This window comes from Scyliorhinus canicula, chromosome 25 (genome assembly GCF_902713615.1).
Source record: "Scyliorhinus canicula chromosome 25, sScyCan1.1, whole genome shotgun sequence".
NCBI classification, from domain to species: Eukaryota; Metazoa; Chordata; class Chondrichthyes; order Carcharhiniformes; family Scyliorhinidae; genus Scyliorhinus; species Scyliorhinus canicula.
Genome location: NC_052170.1, coordinates 6,253,763 through 6,281,743, shown reverse-complemented (window position 1 = coordinate 6,281,743; position 27,981 = coordinate 6,253,763). Strand labels below are relative to the sequence as shown.

At 52.0% G+C, this 27,981-nt stretch overlaps 1 protein-coding gene across 2 annotated transcripts in view; it reads left to right on the top strand.

Moving 5' to 3' along the window:
- Positions 1-27,981, top strand: part of LOC119957252 (collagen alpha-1(XI) chain-like) — a 282,576-nt gene that overhangs the window by 98,149 nt on the left and 156,446 nt on the right. Inside the window, exons 5-10 of one of the 2 annotated variants that reach the window (XM_038785098.1) lie at positions 11,861-11,992; positions 17,321-17,482; positions 20,107-20,250; positions 22,476-22,646; positions 24,031-24,087; positions 25,994-26,035. In XM_038785098.1, the coding sequence (XP_038641026.1) occupies positions 11,861-11,992; positions 17,321-17,482; positions 20,107-20,250; positions 22,476-22,646; positions 24,031-24,087; positions 25,994-26,035 (708 nt within the window). The remainder of the gene's footprint in view (positions 1-11,860; positions 11,993-17,320; positions 17,483-20,106; positions 20,251-22,475; positions 22,647-24,030; positions 24,088-25,993; positions 26,036-27,981) is intronic. The other variant, XM_038785099.1, reaches the window with a different exon arrangement.

Genomic DNA, 27,981 nt, shown 5'->3' with positions numbered 1-27,981 from the left:
TGTCTCTCTCTGTTCTCCCCTTTTCCTTTCCCTCCCTCCCTCTCTCCTTACGGACAGGTAAGGAGCAGGAGTAGGCCACTCAGCCCCTCGAGCGTGCTGTAAGATACAGCCGCTCTATCCTAATCTGGGGTCTCATTGCCACTTTCCTTCCGACAGCCGTTACCCTTAGACTCCCTCGTCGCTCCCGGATCTACCTGCGCGAACCTACGACTTGGGACGTATGCCTTATTCTCTGGTCCCGCGCATCACCGAAACGAGAGGTTCGCATTTATGTAACGTCTTTTGTGACCTCTGGATGCCGCGAAATCTTTTGTAACCAAGGAAGCCCTTTCTGATGTATGGTCAGTTGCTGGACTGCAGGGAAAGTTGCAGCCAATTTGGGCGCAGCAAGATCCGGCAAACAACAAAGCGCTGGTCCAAGATGGCCGACCTGGGCTGAGTTTAGTCCGGGGAAGTCTCCCCTGCCCTTCTCTGCAATAATGGTGGTGGGATCTTTTATATCCGCTGTTCGACACCTCGCCTGCTGGCGTGGCACTCTCTCAGCGCTGCCCTGGAGTGTCAGTTGAGGTTTTAACTGGCCGCAGTGCGAAGGCAATGATGCTCTCTCCTGCGGCGTCCAAAATGGAGGGCTGCGACTTTGAGTTCTCCCTGTGCCTCCTTCCCTCTCCTTCTGACTCAGGATGCTGGTACCGTGAGGCAGCAGGGCTATTTCTACCTGCCTCTCTACCAGCACAGCACAGGAAAATGCTGTCTGCTTTCTACATTTAAACATTCCAACTCTTGAAAAACATATATTTGATGTTATTTGTTATGTTGTTATTTAAAGATTAGCATTTAAATCTCCCTTAAAATGGAACCATTTGATCTTTCTTGTATATTCATCCTAGAAATCAGCATTTTGATGGCAATGTTTGTCACTTTGAGTCGTCGCATGGTTGTCTCAGCTAGTATTCTCAATTCATTTCTACTTTCTGTGGCGGGGAGGAGAGGTGCTGAGTTTAAATAGGAAAGGTAGTAGAAGGATCCACTGAAAGCTGTATAGAACTTTAGTTAGGCCACACTTGGAGTATAGTGTTAAATTCTGGTCGCGACACTACCAGAAGGATGTGGAGGCTTTAGAGTGGGTGCAGAAGAGATTTACCAGGATGTTGCCTGGTATGGAGGGCATTAGCTATGAGGAGCGGTTGAATAAACTCAGTTTGTTCTCACTGGAACAACGGAGGCAGAGGGGCGACCTGATAGAGGTCTACAGAATTATGAGGGGCATGGACAGAGTGGATAGTCAGAGGCTTTTTCCCAGGGAAGAGGGCGTCAGTTACTAGGGGGCATAGGTTTAAGGTGTGAGGGGCAAGGTTTAGAGGAGATGTACGAGGCATGTGTTTTTACACAGAGGGTAGTGGATGCCTGGAACTCGCTGTCGGGGGAGGTGGTGGAAGCAGGGACGATAGTGACATTTAAGGGGCATCTTGACAAATACGTGAATAGAGGGATACGAACCCCGGAAGTGGAAGCATGGTTGGCGCAGGCTTGGAGGGCCGAAGGGTCTGTTCCTGTCCTGTACTTTTCTTTGTTCTTTGTTCTTTGAAACGCGGGGCCAGGCTCTACCCTGGCCAAGCTCTCCCTGATGCACTGAAGAGTTAAGACTGTGAGTTGGCAGATTCATTGATCATGTGGGCGTCCATGTTGAGTCTAATCGCATTCTACCACGGACCACTGGGTACAAATTCTTTTTAAAAATTAATTTAGTGTACCCAATTCATTTTTCCAATTAAGGGGCAATTTAGCGCGGCCAGTTCACCTACCCTGCACATCTTTGGGTTGTGGGGGCGAAACCCACGCAGACACGGGGAGAACGTGCAAAGTCCACACGGATAGTGACCCAGAGCCGGAATCGAACCTGGGACCTTGGCGCCGTGAGGCAGCAGTGCTAATCCACTGCGCCACCGTGCTGCCCTCACTGGGTACAAATTCCACGTGTGGGCTGTGAGTGGGGAAAGGAATGTTCCTGATTTTCACCCAGTCCCCAGCCCAGAGAGAGCAGAAAAAGACTAACATTCCCTTCAATGTAGGAATGTAGTGGCAGCCAGGCAGATTGTAAGCCTCTCTCTCTCTCTCTCTCGGTCTCTCGGCCTATGTTCGAGCTGTGTCCTGCCAGACCAACATTGGTTGTGACTGACAGGCCCTGTCGGAGTGTTCGCCTAAGTGCCTGCTCCATGCCTATAGCTCACTCCAATCATGGACGCTGTCAATGGAGTACAGCTGAGTATGAAAGTGGTCGAGGCAGGATCTGAATGTGTGTGTGGTCGAATCAGCAGAACAGCCCAACTGGGAATGTGCTGTAGAATGTGGAGTTCACCATGACACATCCTGAGCCTCTTCACCAATTCAAGGACAGTATGCCTTTCTCTCGCACAAGCGTGCGTCTCTCTCTTTCTGTTCTTTCAGCCTCTCGTTCTCTCTATCCCAGTGATTATCTAATTCTGCACCTTCACCTATCTCAGATTTGACCTATTTTTCTTTAATTTTCTCATTTATTTTCTTTCTCCTCTTTATCTCTTTTTTTTTAACTGTCTCTCTCTCTCTCTCTTCGTATCTAGTACCCTTCTCAACGGGTGCATCTTTTGTGTTCAAACCTTAGCTGGGGAGTTTGAACACATGTGTCTTTGTTTCTCTGTGTGATTCTGTGTGTCTCTCTCTTTCACTGGGATTGTCCATCCCACACTCTGTGATACTCTCTCTCTCTTCTCCCTCTCCCATTGTCTCTTTCTGTCTTTGTTTCTCTCTCTCCCTTTCTCTGTGATTCTCTCTTTCCCCCCCTTTCTCTCTGATTGTCTCCTTTTTCTCTCTTCCCCCTTTCTCTGCGATTCTCTATCCTTCTCTCTGTTTCATGTTTAAAGACAGCAGTCTTCATCAGTGTCTTACCTCAGTGAGAGGCTTTATTGAACTGATCTTAAGATGTTTGTCTCCAGAGGCAGCCTCATGGCGTAGTCACATGACTAAGGAAAACCAAATGTGTCAATCAGCCGGGTTACATTTCAAACCCAAACATTCTCCTTTTCATATCGAACAAAAGATACAAACAAAAGACATATATGTGTGCATGATTCTGTACGGTTATGACAAGTTACCCACCGTCCACTCAGTGTTTCTCGCATGTGGTTGGGCCTGTTTGTCTGGTTGAGGGTTTTCCAACTCCTGTTTTTGAGTTGCCAACTGTGGAATTATGGGCGAGATTCTCCCAAAACGGGAGAAATCGTAAAGCTGCCGTAAAACCCGGGCGGGTCCCCGGTCGGGGCTAGCAGCCCGACGCCGTAGGCTCCGGCAAGACGGGCTTAACGAAAATCGTTAAGCCCGCTTGCCGGAGTTAGCGCCGGCTGACGCGTCATATGACGTCAGCCGCGCATGCGCAGTTTGGAAGTCTCCAACCCGCGCATGCGCGGGTGACGTCATCGCGTTTTTGCGCGAAACCCGCGCATGCGCGGGCCGGGTTGCCCCTCAGCCGCCTCGCAAATGGATACTGCGGGGCGGCGGAAGGACAAGTAGTGCGCGGGCATCGGGCCCGCTGCCCGCGATCGGTGCCCACCGATCGCGGGCCCATGGCACCCTTGGCACGGCCGTGGTACTGCCGTGCCAATCGGTGCCATGGTTATTAATAGCGAGTTTGTGACGCCGTTTTTACGAACGGCAAGACCAGGTGTGTTTGCCGTTCGTAAAAACGGTGGAAAGGGCTGGGACTTCGGCCCATCTAACAGCTGTGAATCGCTGCCGGCCGTAAAAAAACGGCGGCAGCGATTCGTGTCGGGACTTCGGCGGGGGGGTGGGAGAATAGCGGGAGGGCGGGAAAAATGTCGGGAAGGCCCTCCCGCTATTCTCCCACCCGTCGTGGGGGGCGGAGAATTTCGCCCTATGGGTCATTATTTCCTCCTGAAACTTTTGCCTCTCTGCAGTGTACTTGTTCTGATCTTGTACAGCCTAGCACATTGGCAATTTCTGTTAATCATGAAGTTGTCACTGGAGGACATTCTGCTCGAAATCTTCCAGTTCAGCTCTGATGTGAACCTTGTCCTGTAGAATTGAGGCAATTACCTACAGCTCGTGCCTTTCATTTGCACTGACATAATCTGAGAAATCTTCTGGTTTACTCGAATATTGTTTCTCTCTCTCTCTCTCTCGGGGGCCTTGTGATTGTTCGAAATCAGTCGTCTCAGTTCCAGGAATCGCTGCATGAGTTCCTCAGATTAGTGTCCTTGGCCCAATCATCTTAGCTACTTCATCAATGACCTTCTTTCCATTTTTAAGATCAGAAGTTTGCTGATGTTTGCACAAAGTTCAGCTCCATTCCTGGCTCCTCAGATACTGAAGCAGCCCATGTCCAAATGCAGCAAGAACTGGACAATATCCAGGCTCGGGCTGACAAGTGGCAAGTTACCTTCGCGCCACACAAGTGCCAGGCAGTGACCATCTCCAAGGAGAGGGAATCAAACCATCGCTCCTTGACATTCATTGGCTTTACTTTAAATTAAACCTCTACTATAACATTGACTAGAAACTAAACTGGCCGAGCGATATAAATACTGTGGTTACCAGAGCAGGTCAGAGGCTGGGTATCCTGTGGAGATTAACTCACCTCCTGACTCCCCAAAGCCTGTCCACCATCTACAAGGCACAATTCAGGAGTGTGATGGAATACTCTCCACTTGCCTGGATGAGTGCAGCTCCAACAACACCATCCAGGACAAAGCTGCCTGCTTGATAGGTATCCAATCAACAAATATTCACTCCCTTCACCACTGATGCACAGTGGCAGCCGTGTGCACCATCTATAAGATGCACTGCAGGAACTCACCCAAGGCTCCTTGGGCTGCACCTTCCAAACCCACGGCCACTACCATCTAGAAGGAAAAGAGCAACAGATATCTGGGAACCCCACCACCTGGAGGTTCCCCTCCAAGTCACTCACCACCCTGACTTGGAAATGTATCGGCCGTTCCTTCACTGTCGCTGGGGCAAAATCCTGGACCGCCCTCCCTAACAGCACTGTGGGTGTACCTACATCACACATGGACTGCAGCGAAGGAAGCTCACCACCTCTTTCTCAAGGAGCAATTAGGGATGGGCAATAAATGTCGGCCGAGCCAGTAACACTCCCATCCCTGTGCCCCTGCTACTTGTCGGTGCGCTCAACACCACCCACATGTGTTGTGTCCATCTCAGTGTAGCAAAGAAAGGGATTTATCCTGAATCTCGAATATCCTGAATATTCTGCCCCTTACTGTTCTGGGCTGGCTCATGATGTTTATCTGACAGCATTTTGGTTTGTTCACTGACGCTGTCAAAAGCCATTTTCTCCCCCCACCCCGCCACCCCCCCCCCCTCTCTCTCTCTCTCCCTCCCTGCCCCCCACCCCCCCAAAACCTCTGGGCCCTGCTTTCTCCGGGAAGTGGAATTCCTCTCAGCTGGGCCTGCCCTTCCCTGGAGATGCAAAGATCGGAATTTTCTGGCAAATATTTGAACACTCTGGGGCCCTGCCACAGTGAGCGGTGCAGGTGCAGGCTCGTAACGAAGTCTCGATCCCGGGGAGTTTCCAGCGTCCCCCCACCCCTCCCCATTGCCCCCCCCCCCCCCCCCCCCCCGGTGTTTTACTCCGACGTTCTGTCGTTGCTGGGAATGAAGTGCGTGGGTCAGGGAGGGGAGGGGTGGGGGGGTGGGGGGGGGGGGGGGGGGAGACGAGTTGTACAATTTGGAGCTGGAATACCCTTCAATTCTTCGAATAAACAATGTAACTTGATCATGAGTGGGCCGAGAGGCCGAGAGGGAACAAAGGGGGCTTTCTGTGTTCTGATCTTTCGGCACTAATCGAGTCAGTGAATCCAAATGAAAACATTTGACCGTGGCCCTAATTCCGTCTCAGAATTGTTAAAGACCAAGGTTCAGGATCTTTTATTTTCTGATTCTTCAGTCTCTCTCTCTGGTCCTGATTTGCTGACCCCGCTCTCTCTCTCACTCTCTCCACCCCCCCCCCCCCCCCCCCCCCCCCGCCTGAGGCAAGTCCCCTGCTTCCCTTGCATTGTGGTTTAATGTTCAAATCAGGCTGGAATGAGCCCAGAGATTAAATGAAAATGCTGTGTTTCCCTGCACTAACTCTCCTTTTCTTCTTGTACTTAAGTAAACATCTACTTCAATAAAGGGAATTATTCTGGAGATCCCTCTCCAGTGACATCTGTGTGCTTCTCACTGTCTGTGTCTTACTGTGTGTGTGTGTATGTGTGTGTGCATGTCTGTCCTCGTGCCTCTGTATGCTTCTCTCTGTCACTGTCTCTCTTTGCGTGTCTGTGTGTGTGCCCCGTGTTCATTTGTTTGTTCATCTTTGTGTGTGCGTCTCTCTATGCATGTGTTTTTGTGTGTGTCTATGGCTGTGCTGTGTGCGTCTGTGTGTGTGTGTCTTTGTGCATACTTGTCTATTTGTCTTTGTGTATGTGTGTGTCTGTCTGCATCTATGTGTCTGTGTCTGATCATATGTGTTTGTATCTGTGCATCTATATTTGTTCTTCTTTGTAGGTGTGTCTTTGTGCGTGGGCGTTTTGTGTGTCTGTGTGCGCCTCTGCCCACATTTTGCGAGTGTGTGCTTGTATGTGTGTCTGTGTGCCTACGTGTGTGTACGAGTCTTTGTCTGTGTCTGACTGTGTGTGCCTCTGTGGAGGATTGGATTGTTCATTCGTACCACCTCTAGCTGAATAGGCTGTCAACCGATGACAGGCGATCGCTGCTGACGCCTGTAGGCCGTTTTCCCTTGAGGGAGCTGAACACCTTCAGGAGGGGGAGAAGGCAGCACGGTAGCACAAGTGGGTAGCACTGTGGCTTCACAGAGCCAGGGTCCCAGGTTCGATTCCCCGCTGGATCACTGTCTGTGCGGAGTCTGCACGTTCTCCGCGTGCCTGTGTGGGTTTCGCCCGGGTGCTCCAGTTTCCTCCCACAGTCCAAAGACGTGCAGGTTAGGTGGATTGGCCATGCTAAATTGCCCCTTAGTGTCCAAAAAGGTTAGCAGGGGCTATTGGATTACGGGGATAGGGTGGAAGTGAGGGGTTAAGTGGGTCGGTGCAGACTCGATGGGCTGAATGGCCTCCTTCTGCACTGTATGTTCTATATTCTAAAGGGGAAATATTCCCTGTTGCGCTCATTGCGTATCTCGATGATGGTTCATTTTTGTAGCTTTCGTTTCTGGCTCCTCGGAACTCAGTGGAATTCAGTCTGACAATTGTTCTAAACCAGGCCACACCGTTCAGTGAAAAGCCAAATCCAGGATTGATCCCTAGGGGTTTACTCGGTGATGGACTCCAGCAGGGAGATTGGTGGGGGAATGTCAGCAATGAGAGCAGGTGAAACATTTATTGCATTAAAGAGAAATATTCATTCTGCAAAGGATAGATTAAATTGCAAGGTGTAAATATAGACAGGTGCAGAATGGGTAGGAAGGTTGACTCAGATTTTTGGCAGGACACAAGGGAGACTTTCTGTATGCATCAGCCATGTTGTCATTGGATTTCGAACTGGCACGAGGGGCCGAATGGCATCATGTCCTTGCGTTCTGACAATGCCGCACCCCCTCAGCCCTGTACTGGAGTGTTGCCCTCTGGTGGGACTTGAACTTGCTGTGGCCAGAAGTCAGGTCCTTGGGCCAAATAGCATCAAGTGCATTTCCCACTGTCGTCCTTTTGGAGTTCAAGGAGATCTGAAGTAGTTCTAAAGGGTTAAGAGCACAGTAAAGCAGCACTGAGGTTCAAGTCACCGCTTATAGTTGCCTCGTTCAGTTGTTTGTCAGCCTTGACTGTCATATTCATGGTTCTGCCAGCAGCCTCAGGGTTAAATTAAAGGGAAAGGTCGTCCTCGTTCACGAGGTCTTGCTTTGGCTTTTGAAAGGATTGGCCTGGAGACTCTTGCTTTGCGATTGGCGTGGGAAGGCCGTGCGTCACGAGGATGGATGCGTTGGCCGACTCACGGGCTGGAATGTGAGGGCAGGCCATGTACCTCCAGGAACACACTCGATCACAGTTGGCAACCCTAGTTGAGAGCTGTACTTGATTCCAGGTTCCTCCCCACACAGCGTCATCTCCGCTGGGAACGACCCGGATCCTCGGCAGACTTTTCGCAAAGCCCCTTTTCGGATAGGCGCGAGGGGATGGCCATTCCAGAAGCGGGGGAGGGGAACGTTTGGTGGGGGAGGGGAGGAGGAGGTGGAGGATTGGAGAGATAGATTAAGGAAATTCGTGAGAACTGATTCATGAGCAATCGAAGCGGATTCAGCCCAGAAAACATTTTCTGCTTCCTAATTCAGAGGAGAATGATTCAGAAAGGGGGGGGATCCCAACAGACTCTAATTACTTCCCCATGTTGTATAATGTAAAAAGCAAAGCTTTATTTCCTGACGGAAAAGTTATGATAAAATGTAGCCTCGTTCGAGCCAGGAATCTCCTTCACTCGTAAAAGTCTTTTTTAAAATTTGTCTACGGGATGTGCGCGCCGCTGGCTAGGCCCAGCATTTATTGCCAATCGCTAATTACCCCATGAGAAGGTGGTAGTGAGCTGCCTTCTTGAACCACTGAAGTCCCTGTAGGTACACCCACCGTGCTGTTAGGGAGGGCGTTCCAGGATTTGACCCAACGACAGTGAAGGAACGGCCGATATATTTCCAAGTCAGGGTGGCGAGTGACTCGGAGGGGAACCTCCAGGTGATGGTGGTTCCCAGGTATCTGCTGCCCTTGTCCTTCCAGGTGGCAGACATCTCAGGTGTGGAAGGTGCTTTTGAAGAGGTCTTGGCTCTCCGGCTACCAATCAAAACATTGAAGAGATTTGATCAGGAATTCTGCCTTTTGATATTGGAGTATATAAATGCTCATCCACTCCGGAATAATTCGGACCTGATTTTTAAAAGTTGCCCAAATACACGTATTAAAATCAACAGCTTAATATTGGCATTAAAATATCAAACCGAAAGATCCCATCACGGTAACTGATACAGTGCAGAAGGAGGTCATTCGGCCCATCCGGCTGAGTAATTCACTTTGGGCCACTCGCTGCCTTCTGCACACAATCCTGCAATTGTTAATTTTCAAACAGTGATCCAATTCGCATTTAAATGGGGATTAAACCAACCTCCACCACACTCTCAGGCAGCGCATTCCAGACTCCAGCCACTCGCTGTGTGAAAACCCTTCCCCTCCTGACTCCATTGCTCCTTTTGCCAATTACTTTAAATCTGTGCCCTCTCGTTCTTGACCCTTCCACCAACGGGACCAGTTTCTCCCTGTGTGCTCTGTCCAGCCCCCTCATGATTGTGACCACCTCTATCAAATCTCCTCTCATCCTGCTTCTCTCCACGGAGACCAGCCGCAACCCCTCCAATCTATTCTCTCAACTCAAGTTTCTCATCCCTGGAACCACAGGATAGAATCCCTACAGAGCAGAAGGAGGCCATTTGGCCCATCGGGTCTGCACCGACCCTTGGAAAGAACACCCTACCCAGGCCCACTCCCCGCCTAACCTTTGAACACTACGAAGCATTTTATCACGGCCAATCCACCCAACCTGCTCATCTTTGGACTGTGGGTGGAAACCGGAGCACCCGGAGGAAACCCACGCAGGCACGGGGAGAACGTGCAGACTCCACGCAGGCTGTCACCCGAGGCCCGAATTGAACCCGGGATCCTGGTGTTGTGAGGCAGCGGTGCTAATCACTGTGCCACTGTGCCGCCCTTGTAAACTTCATTCTTGTAAACCTTTTCTGCGCTCTCTCCAATGTGTTCAACATCCTCCCTATAGTGTGTTTCCCAGACCTGGACCCAATACCAGTGTCTTATACAAGTTCAACGTAACCTCTTTGCACTTGTCTCCTGTTAAAGCCGCTGATGCTGCATGTTGTATGAACTTCTCTCTCAACTCTTTCTGCCACCTTAAACGACTTATGAGCAAGACGCATCCGCCCCATGGCCACAATGATATTACAGCACAGCATAAATTGTGTACGCTGCAAAAATATTTCCCCGTTCAGTAGTTGCCGGCACGGTAGCGCAGTGGTTAGCACTGTTGCTGCACAGCGCCAGGGTCGCAGATTCGATTCCCGGCTTGGGGGTCACTGTCTGTGCGGAGCCTGCACGTTCTCCCCGTGTCTGCGTGGGTTTCCTCCGGGCGCTCCGCTTTCCTCCCATAAGTCCCGAAAGACGTGCTTGTTAGGTGAATTGGACATTCTGAATTCTCCCTCAGTGTACCCGAACAGGCGCCGGAATGTGGCGACTAGGGGCTTTTCACAGTAACTTCAGTGCAGTGTTAATGTAAGCCTACTTGTGACAATATAGATTATTATTATGTGATTACTGGAGCAAGCTTCTTCTTGAACACATTCCTCCCATTAACATATAAGAGGACTTGAGATGGTAGACACTGAGAGGCAACTTAACTTGCTTCGAGAGTCTAGAAAGGAGGCATAACCTGCGGATAAGGGCCGGCCCATTTTGGACTGAGAAGACATGAGTTGACCAGGAGGCCAGTGAGGACTCCCAGCTCTCCTTTCAATATGGTGCTGTGAGCCTTTAAACTCCCCTGGGAGAGGAGACAGAGTTTTGGTATAACGCCCCCTCCAAACACAGCACTTAATTACCTCAGTCCTGCTTCAGACTGTCAGCTCTGACTTTGTACAGGAGCCCTCAGCCTCCTGCCTCGGAGGCACAAGAGCCACCTGTTGAGAAGCAGCTTTCACCATCTCTTCCAAAAGTTGGACGGAACTGTGTCCTTGCATCCTGCAGTAACGCATGTAGAATGTTGGTTATTCCTGCTGCTCAGGTGGCAGTGTGTCCTTAGCCCAGCTTCTGTTTTCATACATCCCAGGCCTACATTCAAATCTGCTGAAGGGATTGCATCCTGCATCTGAAGATGCCAGTCAGCAATTCCAGGTGCCAATTGCAATGGGAACCCACGGTTGCTGAGTCATGTCACACTCCTCGTTAATATTGCGCAGTAATTGCTAAGAAGTACGTTACATTTTAATCAGCAAAATTTAAAATGGGGAATGTGATCGAGCAATGGCCATAGTGCAGGGCGCGGTGAAATTGTAAAGAGCAGTGGAGGGAGGGGAGGTATATGAATCGTGAGTTGGATAATGTTGAGTCTGCATTCTTGAAGGCTGCTTTGATGGGTGTGGTGAATGTAACATGCTAATTCACACTGTATCTTTGTAAGCGCAGTAGCGTTATCTGACCACTAGGGGGAGTAGCTATGGGAACGCTCAGGAGCTTGTACAGGGCTCCACCCTTGGCTCCGCCCATGACTCATCCCTCTTGTGCTGCTGTATAAATACCCTTGTCCAGAGTCAGCCTGTAGTTCACCGAGAGTTCATCAACGGGTAACAGGCTGGCTCTGTAGTAAGTAGATTAAAGCCTATATTCATATCGGAAAACACGTGTCTGGTGAATTGATGGTTCCATCAATGAGGTAGGAGAGATTGACGAGGAGCCTGTTTGCGTTGAAGGCCCGGTGAAGGAGTGTCGAGTAGGAAGGGTGCCACACACCTTGAGATCGACACAACGATGAAAGGTAGTATATGATGGAGGGTTAGTGTGAACCAGTGTTGTCATGTGCCTTCAAGGGAATGCAGCGTGACATCCCCAGAAAGGAAGTGTGTCATGTGATCCAACCTCCATTCCGCCTTTGCCTGCTATTGATCCACAGGCAACGTTAAGTATTGCATTGGCCACCCTGGCTGAAACATGCAGGATGTGAGTAACTGTGCGTGTTTTGTGACACCTTGACCGTTGGCCTCAGCCGTGACCTTGCTTGTTCTGCTCCCCCACTCTCCCTTTCTCTCCCTCAGGGTGATATCCAGCAGTTGTTGATGTCTCCGGACCCAAAGGCAGCCTACACCTACTGCGAACGCTACATTCCTGACTGCGACAGCCTTCTGCCGTACCCATTGAAGTTTCCGGAACCCATTTATGATGAAGAGGTGGGTGCACTCCGTATTTATTCCCCGACTTGTGGCGCTCTAATTCTCCCGTTCCGCCCAAATCCGGGGGTGGGGGGGAGGGGGATAAGTAGCGTCGGAGAATGAACTGGTCGACCTTTGGTTGATGTAATCGAGGGGAGTCAGTGCAGTTCAGCCAGTTGCTTGCTCCCGCTGGGATGCTGCCCTATACTGAGAGCTCGTCTCCGGCCTCCAATGGAGCTTCTTCATCTGCCAATAAGCCCTCTGCCTCGAGTACTGTCCAAGTTGTGCGTCAGTAATAATGACCCACGGCTATGGGCCAAGTGCTGGCAAATGGGATGAGGTGGGCAGGTCAGGTGTTTTGCACGTGTTGGTTCCGACTGGATGGACTGGATGGGCCGAAGGGCTTCTTCTGCACTGTATTTTCTGTGATTCTGTGACCCGCCTATAGCTCCCAGTAAATTGGGCAGTGGCACTTCGGGGTACGTTGCAAGTTGAATGAGAATCTGTTGAGAAAACCCTCAATCTGTTACCTGGGTACCATTGGGACCTCTCGACCCTTGACCCAGCTGAGGAAAGAGGTTGCGTCACACGGCCAGCTTTGTGACTTCCTGGTTAATAATCTCTCTCTCTCCAGGGTGTGGCAATGTGAGGGAAGGGAGGAAAGAGAGCAGTCTTTAGCCTTTTATTTAGGAAACAGGACTCGAGGGGGAAAGGCCTTGGCACCGCATTGCCCGGTGCCCAGCGTTAAGTTGCTGTTTTAGTTTGCAATGTCATTTTCCTTTGCGGAGTATTTCCTTGTTGGAGGGTTAGGGATGCTGAGCTGGGAAGGTCTGGGATTTACCCAGACTGTTTCACTCCTGCTGTTCGTCACCGACGCGGAGAGCAGTCCCCGTTGGATCCATATTTCTGGGGATGTTTCCGGAGCAGTGCCCTGGATGTCAATCGCTTCACTCCTGGATGTAACGGCCAAATTACAGTGGGTGGGGGGAGTAGGAGGAATCCAGAGAATCCCTACATTGCAGAAGGAGGCCATTCGGCCCATCGAGTCTGCAACTACCCCCCCCCCCCCCCGAAACAGCACTCCACCTAGGCCCTATCTCCCCAATCCCGCCCACATTGTTCATGGCCAATCCTAACCCGCACACCTTTGGACTGTGGGAGGAAACCGGAGCACCCGGAGGAAACCCACGCAGACACGGGGAGAACATGCAGACTCCACACAGACAATCGCCCGAGGTGGGAATCGAACCCGGATCTCTCGACTGGAGTAGTCACTTTTTGTTGGTCTTTGACTCCACACTCCACAAGTTCAGTGTTCCTGACGAGCTGCTAATAATAATAATCGCTTATTGTCACAAGTAGGCTTCAATGAAGTTACTGTGAAAAGCCCCTAGTCGCCACATTCCGGCGCCTGTTCGGGGAGGCTGGTGCGGGAATTGAACCCGCGCTGCTGGCATTGTGCTGCATTACAAGCCAGCTGTTTAGCCCACTGTGCTAAACCAGCCGCTGACGTGATATTACCTCACGTCAATCCAGTGACAGTCCAAAGAGGTGAGGCTCAGGTGGATTGGCCAGGCTAAAATTACTCCCTAATATCCAAAGGTTGGGTGGGGTTGTAAGGGATGGGGACTGGGTTAGATGCTCTTTCAGAGAGTTGGTGCAGACTCGATGGGCCAAATGTCCTCCTTCGTCACTGCAGGGACTCTATAATCAGTATCGGACCAGGTCAATCATGCAGCTGGTGAGATCCTGACTATAAGGTGGGGGGGGGGGGGGGGGGGGGGGGGGAATTGGCTGGTGGTGGAGGAGCAGTTAGAAATGCCCCCGGGCAACTTGAACCCACTCTGATCCCGCAGAGTATTAACCATTTGAGCAGAGATTAAAACCCTTCCAGAAATCAGAGGGGTCTTTGTTTAAGTGTCATCATCGGGGTCTAGTGGGCCCATCGTAACGTGAAGCCTGCCCAGGGTCGGCCACCACCTTCAGGCTCCTGTGCGGTTATACTCGGGGAGTGACTGATTTCAACATGGCGTGGGGTTGCCTTTATATTGCTGCCAGTTTCCTGGACAGCTGGTGCGAGTGTGGTTTCCTGGTGAACTGTGCCAACCCGCGTGCTGGCTTGCTGGGATTGGGAGTGGAGTTTTGTTTCTGGGAATATCTCCGGCCCATTTACCCCCCCCCGACTCGGGTCTAAGTGTTATTCCGTGCCTGACATGCTTTTTACCTACAGGGAGACGTATTAGATGTGAAGCTTCAATGAACCAACATAGCTGCAGCAAAGAATGTCAGAGTGTCAAAGAGGAAACGTAACCTCCCTGCCCTTTCATTCGTCAACTATCTTCACTCGATTCTTTCCCTGGTTTACTCATCAGTTCTCTCAGTAGGGCATTCTGTGCTCGTTTTATTTGGGCTACTTCGCTCCCCGTGACAACTCTTCTTTTTCCTGTTGAGAACCAGTCCTCCTCCGAGATCTCAGTCCTCCTCCGAGATCTCAGTCCTCCTCCGAGATCTCAGTCCTCCTCCCAGATCTCAACCCTCCTCCGAGATCTCAGCCCTCCTCCGAGATCTCAGTCCTCCTCCGAGATCTCAGTCCTCCTCCGAGATCTCAGCCCTCCTCCGAGATCTCAGTCCTCCTCCGAGATCTCAGTCCTCCTCCGAGATCTCAGCCCTCCTCCGAGATCTCAGCCCTCCTCCGAGATCTCAGTCCTCCTCCGAGATCTCAGCCCTCCTCCGAGATCTCAGTCCTCCTCCGAGATCTCAGCCCTCCTCCGAGATCTCAGCCCTCCTCCGAGATCTCAGTCCTCCTCCGAGATCTCAGTCCTCCTCCGAGATCTTAGCCCTCCTCCGAGATCTCAGCCCTCCTCCGAGATCTCAGCCCTCCTCCGAGATCTCAGTCCTCTTCCGAGATCTCAGTCCTCCTCCGAGATCTCAGTTCTCCTCCGAGATCTCAGTCCTCCTCCGAGATCTCAGTCCTCCTCCGAGATCTCAGTCCTCCTCCGAGATCTCAGTTCTCCTCCAAGATCTCAGCAGCCCTCTTCTGATTCTGGCCTCTTCCCCCATTCCCGGTTTGAATCGCTCCATCCACGGTGACCGTGTTGCTTGGGTCCTCAGCTCTTCGATTCCCTCCCACAACATCTCTCCTTTTATCTTTTCAAGATCCTTCTTTAAAAACCCATCTGGCAGGTCAACTCCCTCATTTCCCTTGCTCGACTATATGGACGCCGTACCTTCAGCTGCCAAGCTCGGGAATTTCTTCCATGAATTTCCCAACTCCCGATCTTCCTTTCCTCCTCCAAACTTTTGAGCGAGCTTTTTTTTCCGATTGCCCTCAGCAGCTGATTGGCACTGGGCGAGCGTGATCACACGCTCACTGCCCCACCAGTAAATGTCCAAGAGCTCGCCTAGTGACTTGATCTCAGTTTCTTTTCGGTTTTGCAAAGGTGTTTTGTAAATGCAAGGGGTGGTGCCTGATTAAGACGGGGGGGCGGGGGGGTACACCTGGGTAAGGTGGGGGAGGGGGAGGGGGACCTGGGTAAGTCGGGGGGAGGGGGACCTGGGTAAGGCAGGGGGGAGGGGCGCCTGGGTAAGGCGGGGGGAGGGCTGCCTGGGTAAGGCGGGGGAGGGGCGCCTGGGTAAGGCAGGGGACAGGGGCACCTGGGTAAGGCGGGGGAGGGGTGCCTGGGTAAGGCAGGGGACAGGGGCTCCTGGGTAAGGCGGGGGGGGGGGGGGAGGCTCCTGGGTAAGGCAGGGGACAGGGGCGCCTGGGTAAGGCGGGGGGGGGGCACCTGGGTAAGGTGGGGGGGAGGGGCACCTAGGGAAGGCGGGGGGATGGGCGCCTGTGTAAGGCGGGGGGGAGGGGCACCTGTGTAAGGCAGGGGGAGGGGTGCCTGGGTAAGGCGGGGGGAGGGGTGCCTGGGTAAGGCGGGGGGGAGGGGTTCCTGGGTTAGGTGGGGGGGAGGGCTGCCTGGGTTAGGCGGGGGGGGAGGGGCACCTGTGTAAGGCAGGGGGAGGGGCGCCTGGGTAAGGCGGGGGGGCACCTGGGTAAGGTGGGGGGGGAGGGGCACCTAGGGAAGGCGGGGGGGATGGGCGCCTGTGTAAGGCGGGGGGGAGGGGCACCTGTGTAAGGCAGGGGGAGGGGTGCCTGGGTAAGGCGGGGGGAGGGGTGCCTGGGTAAGGCGGGGGGGAGGGGTGCCTGGGTTAGGTGGGGGGGAGGCCTGCCTGGGTTAGGCGGGGGGGAGGGGCACCTGTGTAAGGCAGGGGGAGGGGTGCCTGGGTCAGGCGGGGGGGGAGGGGTGCCTGGGTCAGGTGGGGGGGAGGGGCTCCTGGGTCAGGTGAGGGGGAGGGGATCCTGGGTAAGGCAGGGGGGAGGGGCGCCTAGGGCAGGTATGGGGGAGGGGCTCCTGGGTTAGGCAGGGGGGAGGGGCGCCTGTGTAAGGCGGGGGGAGGGGCTCCTGGTCAGGTGGGGGGGGAGGGGCTCCTGGGTAAGGCGGGGGGAGGGGCTCCTGGGTCAGGTGGGGGGGGAGGGGCTCCTGGGTAAGGCGGGGGGAGGGGCTCCTGGGTCAGGTGGGGGGGAGGGGCTCCTGGGTAAGGCAGCCTCATTGTTGGTCCTGATTATCCCAGTGTAAGTCTCTGAATAGACCGCATGGCCTCCTGTTGCTGTACCATCAGGTCCCGGTTTGCCACCTTTGCTTGGATGTGTTCCTCGTGGTTTGGCACATTGCCACCCATCTGCCAACATTTGGTCTGTTCCGACAGCTGTTTCCCACCCCCCCCCCCCCCCCCCCCCACCCACCCACCCACCCTCCAACTCCCAATCATTCTATAACTTGGGTGTGAAAATATTCACACTCCTTCTGATTTTCTCTTGGGGAGGGAGGGGGGGGGGGTCTGTTCTCAAGTCCTAATTCCTGAAGAACCCCCCCCCCCCCCCCCCCCCCCCCCCGTCAATCACCTCTTGCCCTTTTCGATCTTGAACCCCGAGTCTCCAAAATGGGAATCTCCAAGCAGGTGCCCAATGGTGTTCACATTCCCCCCCCCATGAAAGATCCGGGTCGGGATTTTCCGTCCTGCCAACCATGTTTCTGGGGGGGGGGTGGGGGCCCGCTCCCGTCCTGCAGCCGGATTCTCCGTACCCGCAGCCGGCCAATGGGGTTCCCCATTGTGGGTCACCCCACGCCGTCGGGAAACGAGCGAGCGTGGACACGCTGCCGGCGGGGCGGAGGATCTTGTCAGTCGTTTGCACCCCCCCCTCCCCAACCACCATCCCGCACTCTTTCCCCACCCCCTCCCCTTTCCATTTTGTACGTCTCCTCCACCTCAGTTTCACTTTCTCGCTGCTTTTTACAGACGACAACTGATCGCCCCCGCCACAAAAAAAGGAGGAAGGGTCGCAAGCGATCTAAAAAGAAGGGCAAGGGCAGATCAAAGAAATCGAAAAAAAATCGCAAAAAGAAGAAGAAGGATCGGGCAGCCCGGCAAAAGATAGAAACATTTGGGGTTGGGGAACAGGTAGACAAAGAAAATCCCAGGAACTCCTTCTTAGGGCGATGTAGGAGGAGCTTGGATGACTGACATGTTATGATTCCGCTAACACAGACTTAACCCAGGCTTGCTGAACTCCACCGAGCCCTATTCATATTCCATCCCGAACATCCTCGCCACCTTGCATACCTACTAATCTCTTCACTGAATGTGAAAGGTAGTGGGGAGGAAACAGTAAAAAAAAACACGCGTCCACTTGTGCAGCCGACGGTTCGTTCACAATTAGTGCGCTAGTTAATTTGTTGCCATTAATCTGAACTCCCGACTGAAAATGGTCAGCCAGTGGTTCCTGATTAATGACCTCCTTCGTGTTTTTTTTAATTCCCTAAAGAGTCCAATGCTTGTCCAAGTCATGTTGAGGATTGTGCAACCCTTCCAGATTTTCAAATGCTGAATTTTCAATCGCTTAAAGAGTTTCTGTGAAATGGACTTGGCATTTGGGTTGTTTTAAGGTCCAGAGAGTTTTGTTAAGCAAAAGATTTATGATGTAAGTCAAGCACGGGGCTGAATGAAAAATGTACAGTTCCGTCTCGTGGGTTGAAGCAATCGCTGGAACTCCGTGTCCTAAATATCTCCAGCGACATGCCAGGCACCGAAAGGAACATAGGAGCAGGGGGAGGCCATTCAGCCCTTCGAGCCGCTTCCGCCACTCATTGTGAACGTGACAGATCTCTATCTTCATTCCCTTTACTCTGCGTCCAATCACCCTGAGCAAACGAAAATCTGTTGATTTTTGAAGTGGCTCAATCGTGTTTCGGGTGCAAGTTCCAGATTGTCTAAGGACAAGTGTATGGTTAGCAGGGGGAAATGTTTAGGGTTTTCTTTTAAATATTCGTTTATGGGACATGGGCCGGCATTTATTGCTCATCCCTAATTGCCCTTGGGGTGGTCAGTTAAGTGTCAACCACATTTCAATAAGGACGGAAGATTTTCTTCCTGAAAGGACATTGGTGAACCGGGTGGGTTTTTACAACAATGGACTATGGTTTCATGGTCAACACTCGATTTTTAATTCCTGATTTTTTTTTCATTGAATTCAAATTTCACCATCTGCAGCGACGGGATTTGAACCCGGATCCTCTCTGAGTCTCTGGTTTACTAGTCCAGTGACAATACCACTCTGCCACCGCCTCCCCTTATGCTGAAATAGTTGAGAGCAAATGGTTGGACAGAAAGATTAGCGATGTGAGAGCAGAGATCCGATAGTGTTGGAAAACGCGGTTTGGATTTCATACAGTAGCCCCGTGGTCGGACTGCGAAGGCATTCCCAGCTTGGGGAGTGTCAGGCAAGATTATGGCATCTCTCCCCTTGCCCACTCCCCTCCCCCTCCCCTCCGCTCCCCTCCCAGTGATCTTGATGCAATTTGAATGGGGCTTGAGGAGCTTAATTGTCGCAAATGAATTAACGGGTCACCGAGATTGCTGATAATCGGAATGTGCGCTTCACACAACAGTAACCAAAGGCAATAATCCAGCTTTTTACTGTCGAGTTGCTCGACTTTAACATCACGCATTGTTTGGAGTCTCATTTCGCACGGTGCCCCGAGCTTATTTTAATTGCCGAGAGGTTTGTTTCATCGTTGAATGATTGGTTTTGTTCAAAGGTAACGTGACCAGGTATGGACAAACGAGGATCGACCGCCGATTATCTTTGCAGCCTGGAGCAGGCGAAATGTGGGTTAGCTGGGTGTGGGTGGTGGGGCTGTGGGTGGGCAGGTGGGGCGACAGAGCCATCCCCAACCCTTCAAAGGTTCCACTGGAGCCTCCCTCAGGGAGGGTCAGGAACACAAACCCCACTGGGAGGTAGGAGAAACCCGGGAGCTGAACGACTCCAGGATTCAATGGATGATCCTTTTCGGAGCCTGGCTCAGGAAGGATCGTTGTCTGGAGCCCGAGGAGCGGCCTACTCACTCGGTGGGGTGGGAGGACCCTGCATGGTGAAGAGAGAGAATAACGAAGTGGGTGAGCAACACAGAACTCCACTGTGCCGGGCAACAGGAAATAAAAATATTTTACCAAAATTAAAAGCGATTGAAGCTGCCAATGCTTCAAATACTTGGGTCATTGCACTCCAGACCACGTCCCAGTCAGTAAGCAGGTAACCCAACAATTGGTGGAAGGAAGCATTAACGCCCTGCAACTCTCTGGGAGGAGGCCCCTCAAAGGCTTCCCAATTTTTTTTTCTCCTCTCGAGGCCGAGTGCTTGACTCCTGTCTGAGGCCTTCCTACTCGAGTGGATCCCTCGCACATCCCCCTGTTGGGCGGCAAATTTTTTATTTTTTTTAAAAATGTAAATCATCGACCATAGGTGAGGATTCCAGCCAGGGACCCCAGAGAGCCGTTTTACTCCTGGTTTGTGGTTTGACGGTTCAGTGAACCTAGACCACTGGGCCGCAGGAAGAATACCTGTATTGACACCCTGACCCATTGCCGTTACGGATCGGCCAACGAGGTATCGAGTCAGGTGTGGCAGGGTGACCAACGTTCTGCCCGGATCATCTGACGTCACAACCAGGGCCCTGCCCCAGTGGGGTGGGTTCCTCTGATCTGCCGAGGCCTAACACCCTTGCATTTTTTCATCTCTGGTGCAGGATAAGGAACTGACTCCGCCAGAAGGCACAGAGAATGTTTATGATTATTTCCTCGGCGCGGAGTACTACACGGATTTGGAGTCTGCCATCCACAACGCCTCTGCGAACACTGAAGCCGTCGAGGAAAACGTGACGCACCACGAGGTAACCCCCCTGTTGCTATGGGCTACCTATCGCCCCCCCCCCCCCAGCAGCCAAGGAGCACGGTGACCTTTAATGGGCTATGAGCTTGTTCCTGCCTGGTGCACAGATTGAAGCTTAGCGGAGTGAAAACGCGTGAACAGAGCTTCGGCGAGATTAATGTTCAGGTGCAGAGGTTGACGCGAGTTTACTTTTGTTTGAAGTTAGTAATAACTCCAAGATCCTTCCCTCCTCCCAATCCAGAAGGAAAAGGCACTTTGGGCCAGCATTCTTCCTGTTTTGCCGGTCGTGCCAGTTTAAAGTACACAAGACCAGTTCAGACGAGTCTTCTTTTTTCCCCCATTTTACTTTTTGTTTTCCTTCTGGGAATGTACGAAACATGTTGCAATAATGTTTAAATGTCTGTCTTCCCGGAACTTGTTTCCCATTTCCTCCAAGTCACTCCTCTCCTTCTAGATTCAGATAATCATAGAGTCCCGAAAGGGCAGAAAGAGGCCATTCAGCCCATCGAGCCTGCACCGACCCTCTGAAAGAGCGCTCTATCCAGGTCCGCTCGGCCTTGCATATCCCTGGACACCACGGGGCAATTTAGGACGGCCAATCCACCTAACCCGCACATCTTTGGACTGTGGGAGGAAACCGGAGCACCCGGGGGAAACCCACGGAGACACGGGGGAGAACGTGCAAACTCCACCACAGACAGTGACCCAAGGCCGGAATTGAACCCAGGCCCCTGGCGCCGTGAGGCAGCAGTGCTAACCACTGTGCCACCGTTTTTTTTAAAAAACCATGTGGCTACAGAGGGAAAATACCACAATTGGGCCTCTGTATAAAATGGCGTTGAGGTATATCATTGAAACACATAGTATCATCTGGCCCAGTTCGTGTACTGATATCGGTCCCCATCCCAATGGGGAATTCACATCACTAGCCTGTTGCTTTTTTAAACGCCCGGTTGATGGACCTCACACACGGGGGAGTAACGAGCTGAGATTGACATCCCGTGGACTAGTCTGAGGCTGGGTGAGAAGGCCAACGTTGTTTCACCTGGGAATGGGGGGTGGGGGGGGGGGGGGGGGGGGATGGGGGGGATGGGGGGGATTGGGGGGGGGTGGGGGGGGGCAGCCAGTTCACTGCTGGTGACTGCAGCGACACCGCTCCCTCTTGTCAAATTGGCTGCCACTCCCGACCATATGGCCCCTATTGTGCTGCAATGCTTTCAGTCTCCAGAGACCCTCCGCCGTTGAGTTATGGGACGTAGCGACACCTCGTCGGCTCCTTGCAGATTACCTTCTCCCTTCTCGGGTTCGGGCTCCCTGCCTGATATTGTTCCCTCCACCAGCGGAAGAAATAGTCTGGGCCTCTCACCCCATTTGTGACTTGTGGGATCTTCCTGTGCACACGTCCGATGCCAGTTTTGCCTTAATACCAGCGGCTGAAAGCAGTTTGTTGGCTGTGAAACACTTTGGCACGTCCAAGGTGCTTTACATAAACATGGCATCATAGACTGTTCCAGCAAGGAGGCCATTCAATCCATTGTGCCCGACCTTTGGTGCGGTTGTTCAGTGAAATGCAGGTTCTTAACTTGAAACCAGATTTAAATCTTGTTTTCAGTCAGATGCCAGCAAAGCTCAGAATGGATCCCGGTCTGTTCCCCGGGGACCAGCTGGGTGAAGTTTGTTTGCAATTTTCAGGTTGGCATTAACTCGACAATTGAGAGCCAGATCTGATTTTCTGTGCATCCTGATGATTCCTGTTGCATGAATCATCACTTCTCCCTGGGATATTATTCCCTTATCAGGAATTTGCAGTCAGCATTGGTGTCCAGTTGCCGGGGGCGATTGCTTGTGCTCGAGGCTGGTAGATGGACCAGAGAATGTGCCATGTGGCCCTGGGTGCTTTTAAAGAGGAATTGTCCTCCACACGCCTGCAGATTTTACCCATTTGAAAACGGGAGAGAAAGCACTCAGTCCCCTAGAGCATTTCTATCACATTAGAGGCCCGGCCTTGATGTTAAATTGCCGTCAGTGCTGTTAATCCCTGGCAATAAATGAGTGAATCTGCTGTTTGAAATAGTGAAACAGTCGGTACGCGTGCTAAACAATTGGAGGATTAATTGGGGCCAGGGCACTGGAAGTATTGACCGAAACAGCTCCAGGGATAAAGACAATCCAGGGGGAAGGGGTCGGACGTGTCGCCACCTAAGGACCTCCTTTGTTGTCTTTCAGACCATGCAGGAGGAGCTCGTTGAAGAATCGGAGGGCCCCTTCACCAACGAGTATGAAATTCGAGAGTACGAGGAAAACATGTACGACTACCTCGACAGAGACTACGAGGCTCGATGGAACCAGAGGTTTGGGCCAGTTGAGCGGGGCGAGTCAGAGACGCACGATACAAGGGTAAGGGCGCCTTCCACAACTCTTCGTCCGAGCTATTTATTTCAAACGTAGATAGGCCACAATGAGACTGCTGTCAACCAAGGGACGGTGGATGGTGTAGCGCGCATTTACAGCAGGATTTAAAGCTGGGATTGCCAACTCTGGCCGCGCACATTCCTCACAAGGTGTCCTGCCTCCCTGACCACCGTCCACTGCCCTCCCACACCCTCACCATTGGTGGTACATCATGTCAATCCTCAGAGCGTCCTACTTCCTCCCAGCCAATTAGAATCCAGACAGACCCTTTATCACCTGATTGGACGATTTTTGACTGTCATGTTACCATTCTAACATGTCCGAAACTTGCATAATTGTGCGCTGGAGATGAATGTTTAATCCTGACATGTTGACAAATGTACTTAACCGATTTGTCATTGTTCTGATCCACTGCACAATTATTGTCCCTTTTCTGTGAATTACACTATTGCATTCAGACTTCTTAATGGAAGCATTTCCATTGAATTAACATTTCCTTCTCGACTTCTCCTTCCTCCAGTTGTCTCACACTCGGGAAGATTCCATCTAAAACCCTCCGACTCTCTATCCCTCCACCACACGCTCGGCAGTGTATTCCAGACCTTAACCACTCGGGGTGTGAAGAAGTTTTCCCCATCATCCCATTTTTGCTTCCTTTTCCAATGACTTGACATTTGTGCCGCCCTCGTTGTCAATCCTTTCGCCAGTGGGAGCAGGTTTTCCACACCTACTCTGACCTACTCAAGACACGAAGGGGGTCAGGCGCCCTCAACTTCCCGCTGCCTGGACTTGTTGATGGACAACTTGACCAGGAGAAGGTTGATGAGGAGGTCCTCCACGCGCTTACCCCCTACTTCATAAATCTAGAAGTTCATTCAGCCCATCGAGTCTGCACCGGCCTTCTGAAAGAGAGCCATACCTAGGCCCAATCCCCCACCCTATCCCCGTAACCCACTTAGGGGAAATAAAGCAAGTACGATCCACCTAACTGCACATCCTAACCTGCACATCTTTGGACTGTGGGAAGAAACCGGAGCACCCGGAGGAAACCCACGCAGACACGGGCAGAACGTACAAACTCCACACAGACGGTCAATCGCGGTCGGAATTGAACCCGGGTCCCTGGCACTGTGTGGCAGCAGTGCTAACCACCGTGCCATCGTGCTGCTCCGAAACCTGATTGGTGCCCTCCACCGTTTTATCCTCAACAATACACATTAGCGTAATATTTACAGGAAACAACTGTTTTTTTTTTACTGTGGTGAATAGCTGCAACCTGTTGCAACGGTGGCACATTTGCAAAATGTTATTTTTACTGTGAATAGTTGCGTTCACTGACCCTCATTCTGGTGTTTTGTTCTTCTTCCAGATGCAGAACCTGAAGGGCGATAAGGGGGAGAAAGGAGAGCCTGCGATCATCGAGCCTGTGAGTATGGATGGCTCGATTTCCAAGCCCACCATCCTCCCCTCCACTTCCTGGTATTCGACCCGTTCTTACACTTGTTAACAGGACAACCAGTTGGTCGGTGAAGCTGAAACCAAGACGCGGAGCTTTCCTTTGTTTTTTTTCTTCTTTTTAAAACTTTTACTGTCACAAACAAACTAAAACAAACCCTGGGGCAGCACTGGTAGCACATGTGGCTAGCACTGTGGCTTCACAGCGCCAGGGTCCAGGGTTCGATTCCGGCTTGGGTCACTGTCTGTGCAGAGTCTGCACATCCTCCCCGTGTCTGCGTGGGTTTCCTCCAGGTGCTCCGGTTTCCTCCCACAGTCCAAAGATGTGCAGGTTAGGTGGATTGGCCGTGATAAATTGCGACCTAGTGTCCAAAAAGGTTAGATGGGGTTACGGGGATAGGGTGGAAATAAGGGCATAAATGGGTCGGTGCAGACTCGTTGGGCTGAATGGCCTCCTGCACTGTATGTATCTATGTATGTGAAGTCAACGCAGATCAAACATAAATGACTTCAAACAAAAATGTCGATTTCACTTTAAAAGCAAAACCACAAATACTCGCGGGTGCACAGATGTTGCACCAGGGGCAGCTTCTTGGCTTCCTGGCAGATGTTTACCACACTTCACTCTGCTGGATTCAATCTTCCAAGGTCTGCAGCCCCACTCCCGTCAATCCGGGACACCAACAAGGCACATTTCAATGAACTCTCAGTCCCTCCAGTCACCTCAGTCCTGACAGCACAGAGACTCCCCTTTCCTGATCCTTTATTTAGCTGACATATTTAAGCTAATTGGGGACATACCCATGTAGTGCATGCTGATTTCAGGATGGATGAGATGCCCAGAACAGCACCAGCTCCCACCTGATTGATCGGGGATTGCAACCCATTATTGACAGTTCATTGACTTGCTCAGTGTCACAGCTGTCCTCGCACTCACCCCAGTGCCCCAGCTATCCCCTGCTTCTATGTGCTCAGAGATTATCAATACCGACCACCTGTTTCTCTGAACCTTGACACCACTAACATGACCATGCTAGCCCCTCCTGCCCCGACAACAGCACGGTGGCACAGTGGTCAGCACTGCTGCCTCTCGGCGTCAGAGACCCAGGTACGATTCCGGCCTCGAGTGACTGTGTGGAGTCAGCACGTTCTCCCCGTGTCTGCGTAGAGTTTCCTCCGGGTGCTCCGGTTTCCTCCCACAGTCCCCAAGATGTGCAGGTTGGGTGGATTGGCCGTGATCAATTTATGGAGTTACGGGGCGAGGGTCAGGGAGTGGGCCTAGGGAGGGTGTGCTCTTTCGGATGGACGGTGCAGACTCGATGGGCCGAATAGCCGCTCTTTCGGAGGGTCAGTGCAGACTCGATGGGCAGAATAGCCTCCCTCTGCACTGTAGGGATGCCATGATTCTATTCTTTAATTCCTGTGGAAGGAAATCGGAGCGCCCGGAGGAAACCCACGCAGACACTGGGAGAACGTACAGAATCCGCACAGACAAGGCCGGAATCGAACCCGGGTCCCTGGCGCTGTGATGCAGCGGTGTTAACCACTGAGCCAATGTACCGCCCTATTACACGCATTCGAGGGGCGTCCTTCTCTTTGGAGACTGTTGTCAATGTTGGACAGCGGAGAACGACAAATTACTTGTGTGGTCACTGATAATATCATTGGAGACCTCCATGGACAAAGGATGTTCCAGCTGTTTATACAGCTCAGCTCTTGCTGAGGCGCTGAACCCCACCTTCCCACTCGACAGATTGCTTCATCGTCCCTGTTGGAAAACTCTAATAATAGTCATAAACCAACAGCAGGGAAATCCTTCAACAGTGAGACACTTTCATATGAAACATTGACATGATTTGTTTTTGTTTTCTTTAAAGGGAATGTTGCTGCCTGGACCTTCCGGACCTCAAGGACCGCAGGTAAGTGTTTTTGCGTAAAGACAAGCTTCTTTCTGTTCGTTAAATATACCTTAAATTAAAATCGCATTTCCTGCGGACCCTTCACCTCCAGACTGGGTTCCCACGGCGACACAGATCCCCCCTCACTCCGGGATGCGGAAATGTTTTGATTCACTTGATCCATCGAGTTTGTTATTGTTACGGATCCCTGGGTTACCGCTCGGTCCAGTCCCATGAGGGACCAATGGAGCTCCATGCTTGGTCAAGTGAACCGGCCTGTGTCGGTATCACTCCACTGGCTTCAATGGACCGTTGTCCTGAGCGATACCTGCTGCGAAAACGTGGACGTAAAGGACGTCTTTGGCCTCCGAGATTTGGACTTGGGGCCCAGTTGAGACAGATGGGATGGAAGTCTCTCTGCTCAGCGGTGGTCTTCCTGCTTGAAATGGTCTTCAAACCCTTCTGGACGTCAGCAATCTCCCTCTGGCCCTGACACCCCTCTTATTTCAGCCTCGCTCGCACCTGCAATTTCCCCCCACTTGCAAATTGGAAAAGGGATTGACCATGGAAGCTCCCAGCTTTCTGTGAAAATCTAACTGCTCCAATAATGTCCCTCAAGGCAGTGACCCTCCTCTTGCCTGCCCAGCCCACATGTGTCGGTATTAATGAGGGCGACTGCTGATGCTTTGTGGCCGGAATTCTCTGGCCCCCTCCTGGCCCCAGGATCTTCCGTTCCCGCCGAAGTCGATGGACATTTGAATGGCTCACCCTGTCTGTCGTGGGAGAACCTGCTGTGGCCTGTGCGGAAAATCTCCGCCTCTGAACTGCTCAAGGATGCTGAATAAATGTGGACTTGCCAAATCTGCTGACATCCCAAATAAGAGAACCCAAGCCAAACTCGGGTGGAGCAGCCCGGAGCTGGAAAATAAACAGGCTGGATTATCGGAACGGTACAGGGGCCACAGGAAAGGTGGTTTTCGAATTCAAAATGCGCTGCCGCATTCAGAGCGCATTTGATTCTGCCGCCAACGTTAATTTCTCCGCCTGTGTAGCACCGTCGATGCCAGGGTTCTGCTGCCAGTGAAAGACCCGTCTTCCGCTGTCATTACTTCATGGGCCAGATTCTCCGGCCCCCCAGCAGCGTGATCTCATGCTGGCTCTGATTTCATTGATGATCTCCTAGCTCGTGTACCCGGTCATACTATTTGCTTCACTAGTGCCGGGATTTTTCTTCTCCTCTCTTCGTCCGCCCGGGCTCTTTTACTCTCTGTTATTCTTTCCGTAGTTTCCTCTGCCCTGTATTCCGATCCCAGACCAGACCCAAAAGCGGCCTGCGATACTGGGACAGAAACCCCAATTTTCAATGTTTTCAACCCCAATGTTTAATTTTAATTTTGTAAGACTGTGAGGGAGGATTCCTCGCTCCAGGAGTGATTTCACACAAAATAGGGATGTGGAATATTAAAAGAAACTTTATTACTAACACAGTATTAAAATATCTTTTAACATCACGCAAGAAAATAGCTCACAGTTACCCTGAAACAATGATAATCAGTTCAGTGGCACAATAAACCTTAACTGCCATCTTTATTCCCAGTCAAACAACAAAACCATCTCAGCTCTCAAACCACTTTCAAATCCAGGGTGCCAGCCTGGTACTGCCAAGCTGCCCACGTGGCACTGCTATCTGGCAGGGGCGCTGTCAGAGTGCCAGGCTGGCATTTTTCCCGGGCTGCGGATGGGGTCCGGGGGGGGTACACTATGCAAAATGAAATGAAAAATGAAAACCGCTTATTGTCACGAGTATGCTTCGATGAAGTTACTGTGAAAAGCCCCTAGTCGTCACATTCCGGCGCCTGCCCGGGGAGGCTGGTACGGGAATCGAACCGTGCCGCTGGCCTGCTTTCAAAGCCAACGATTTAGCCCAGTGTGCTAAACACCCCCTGTGGGTGCGGGGGTTGGGGGAA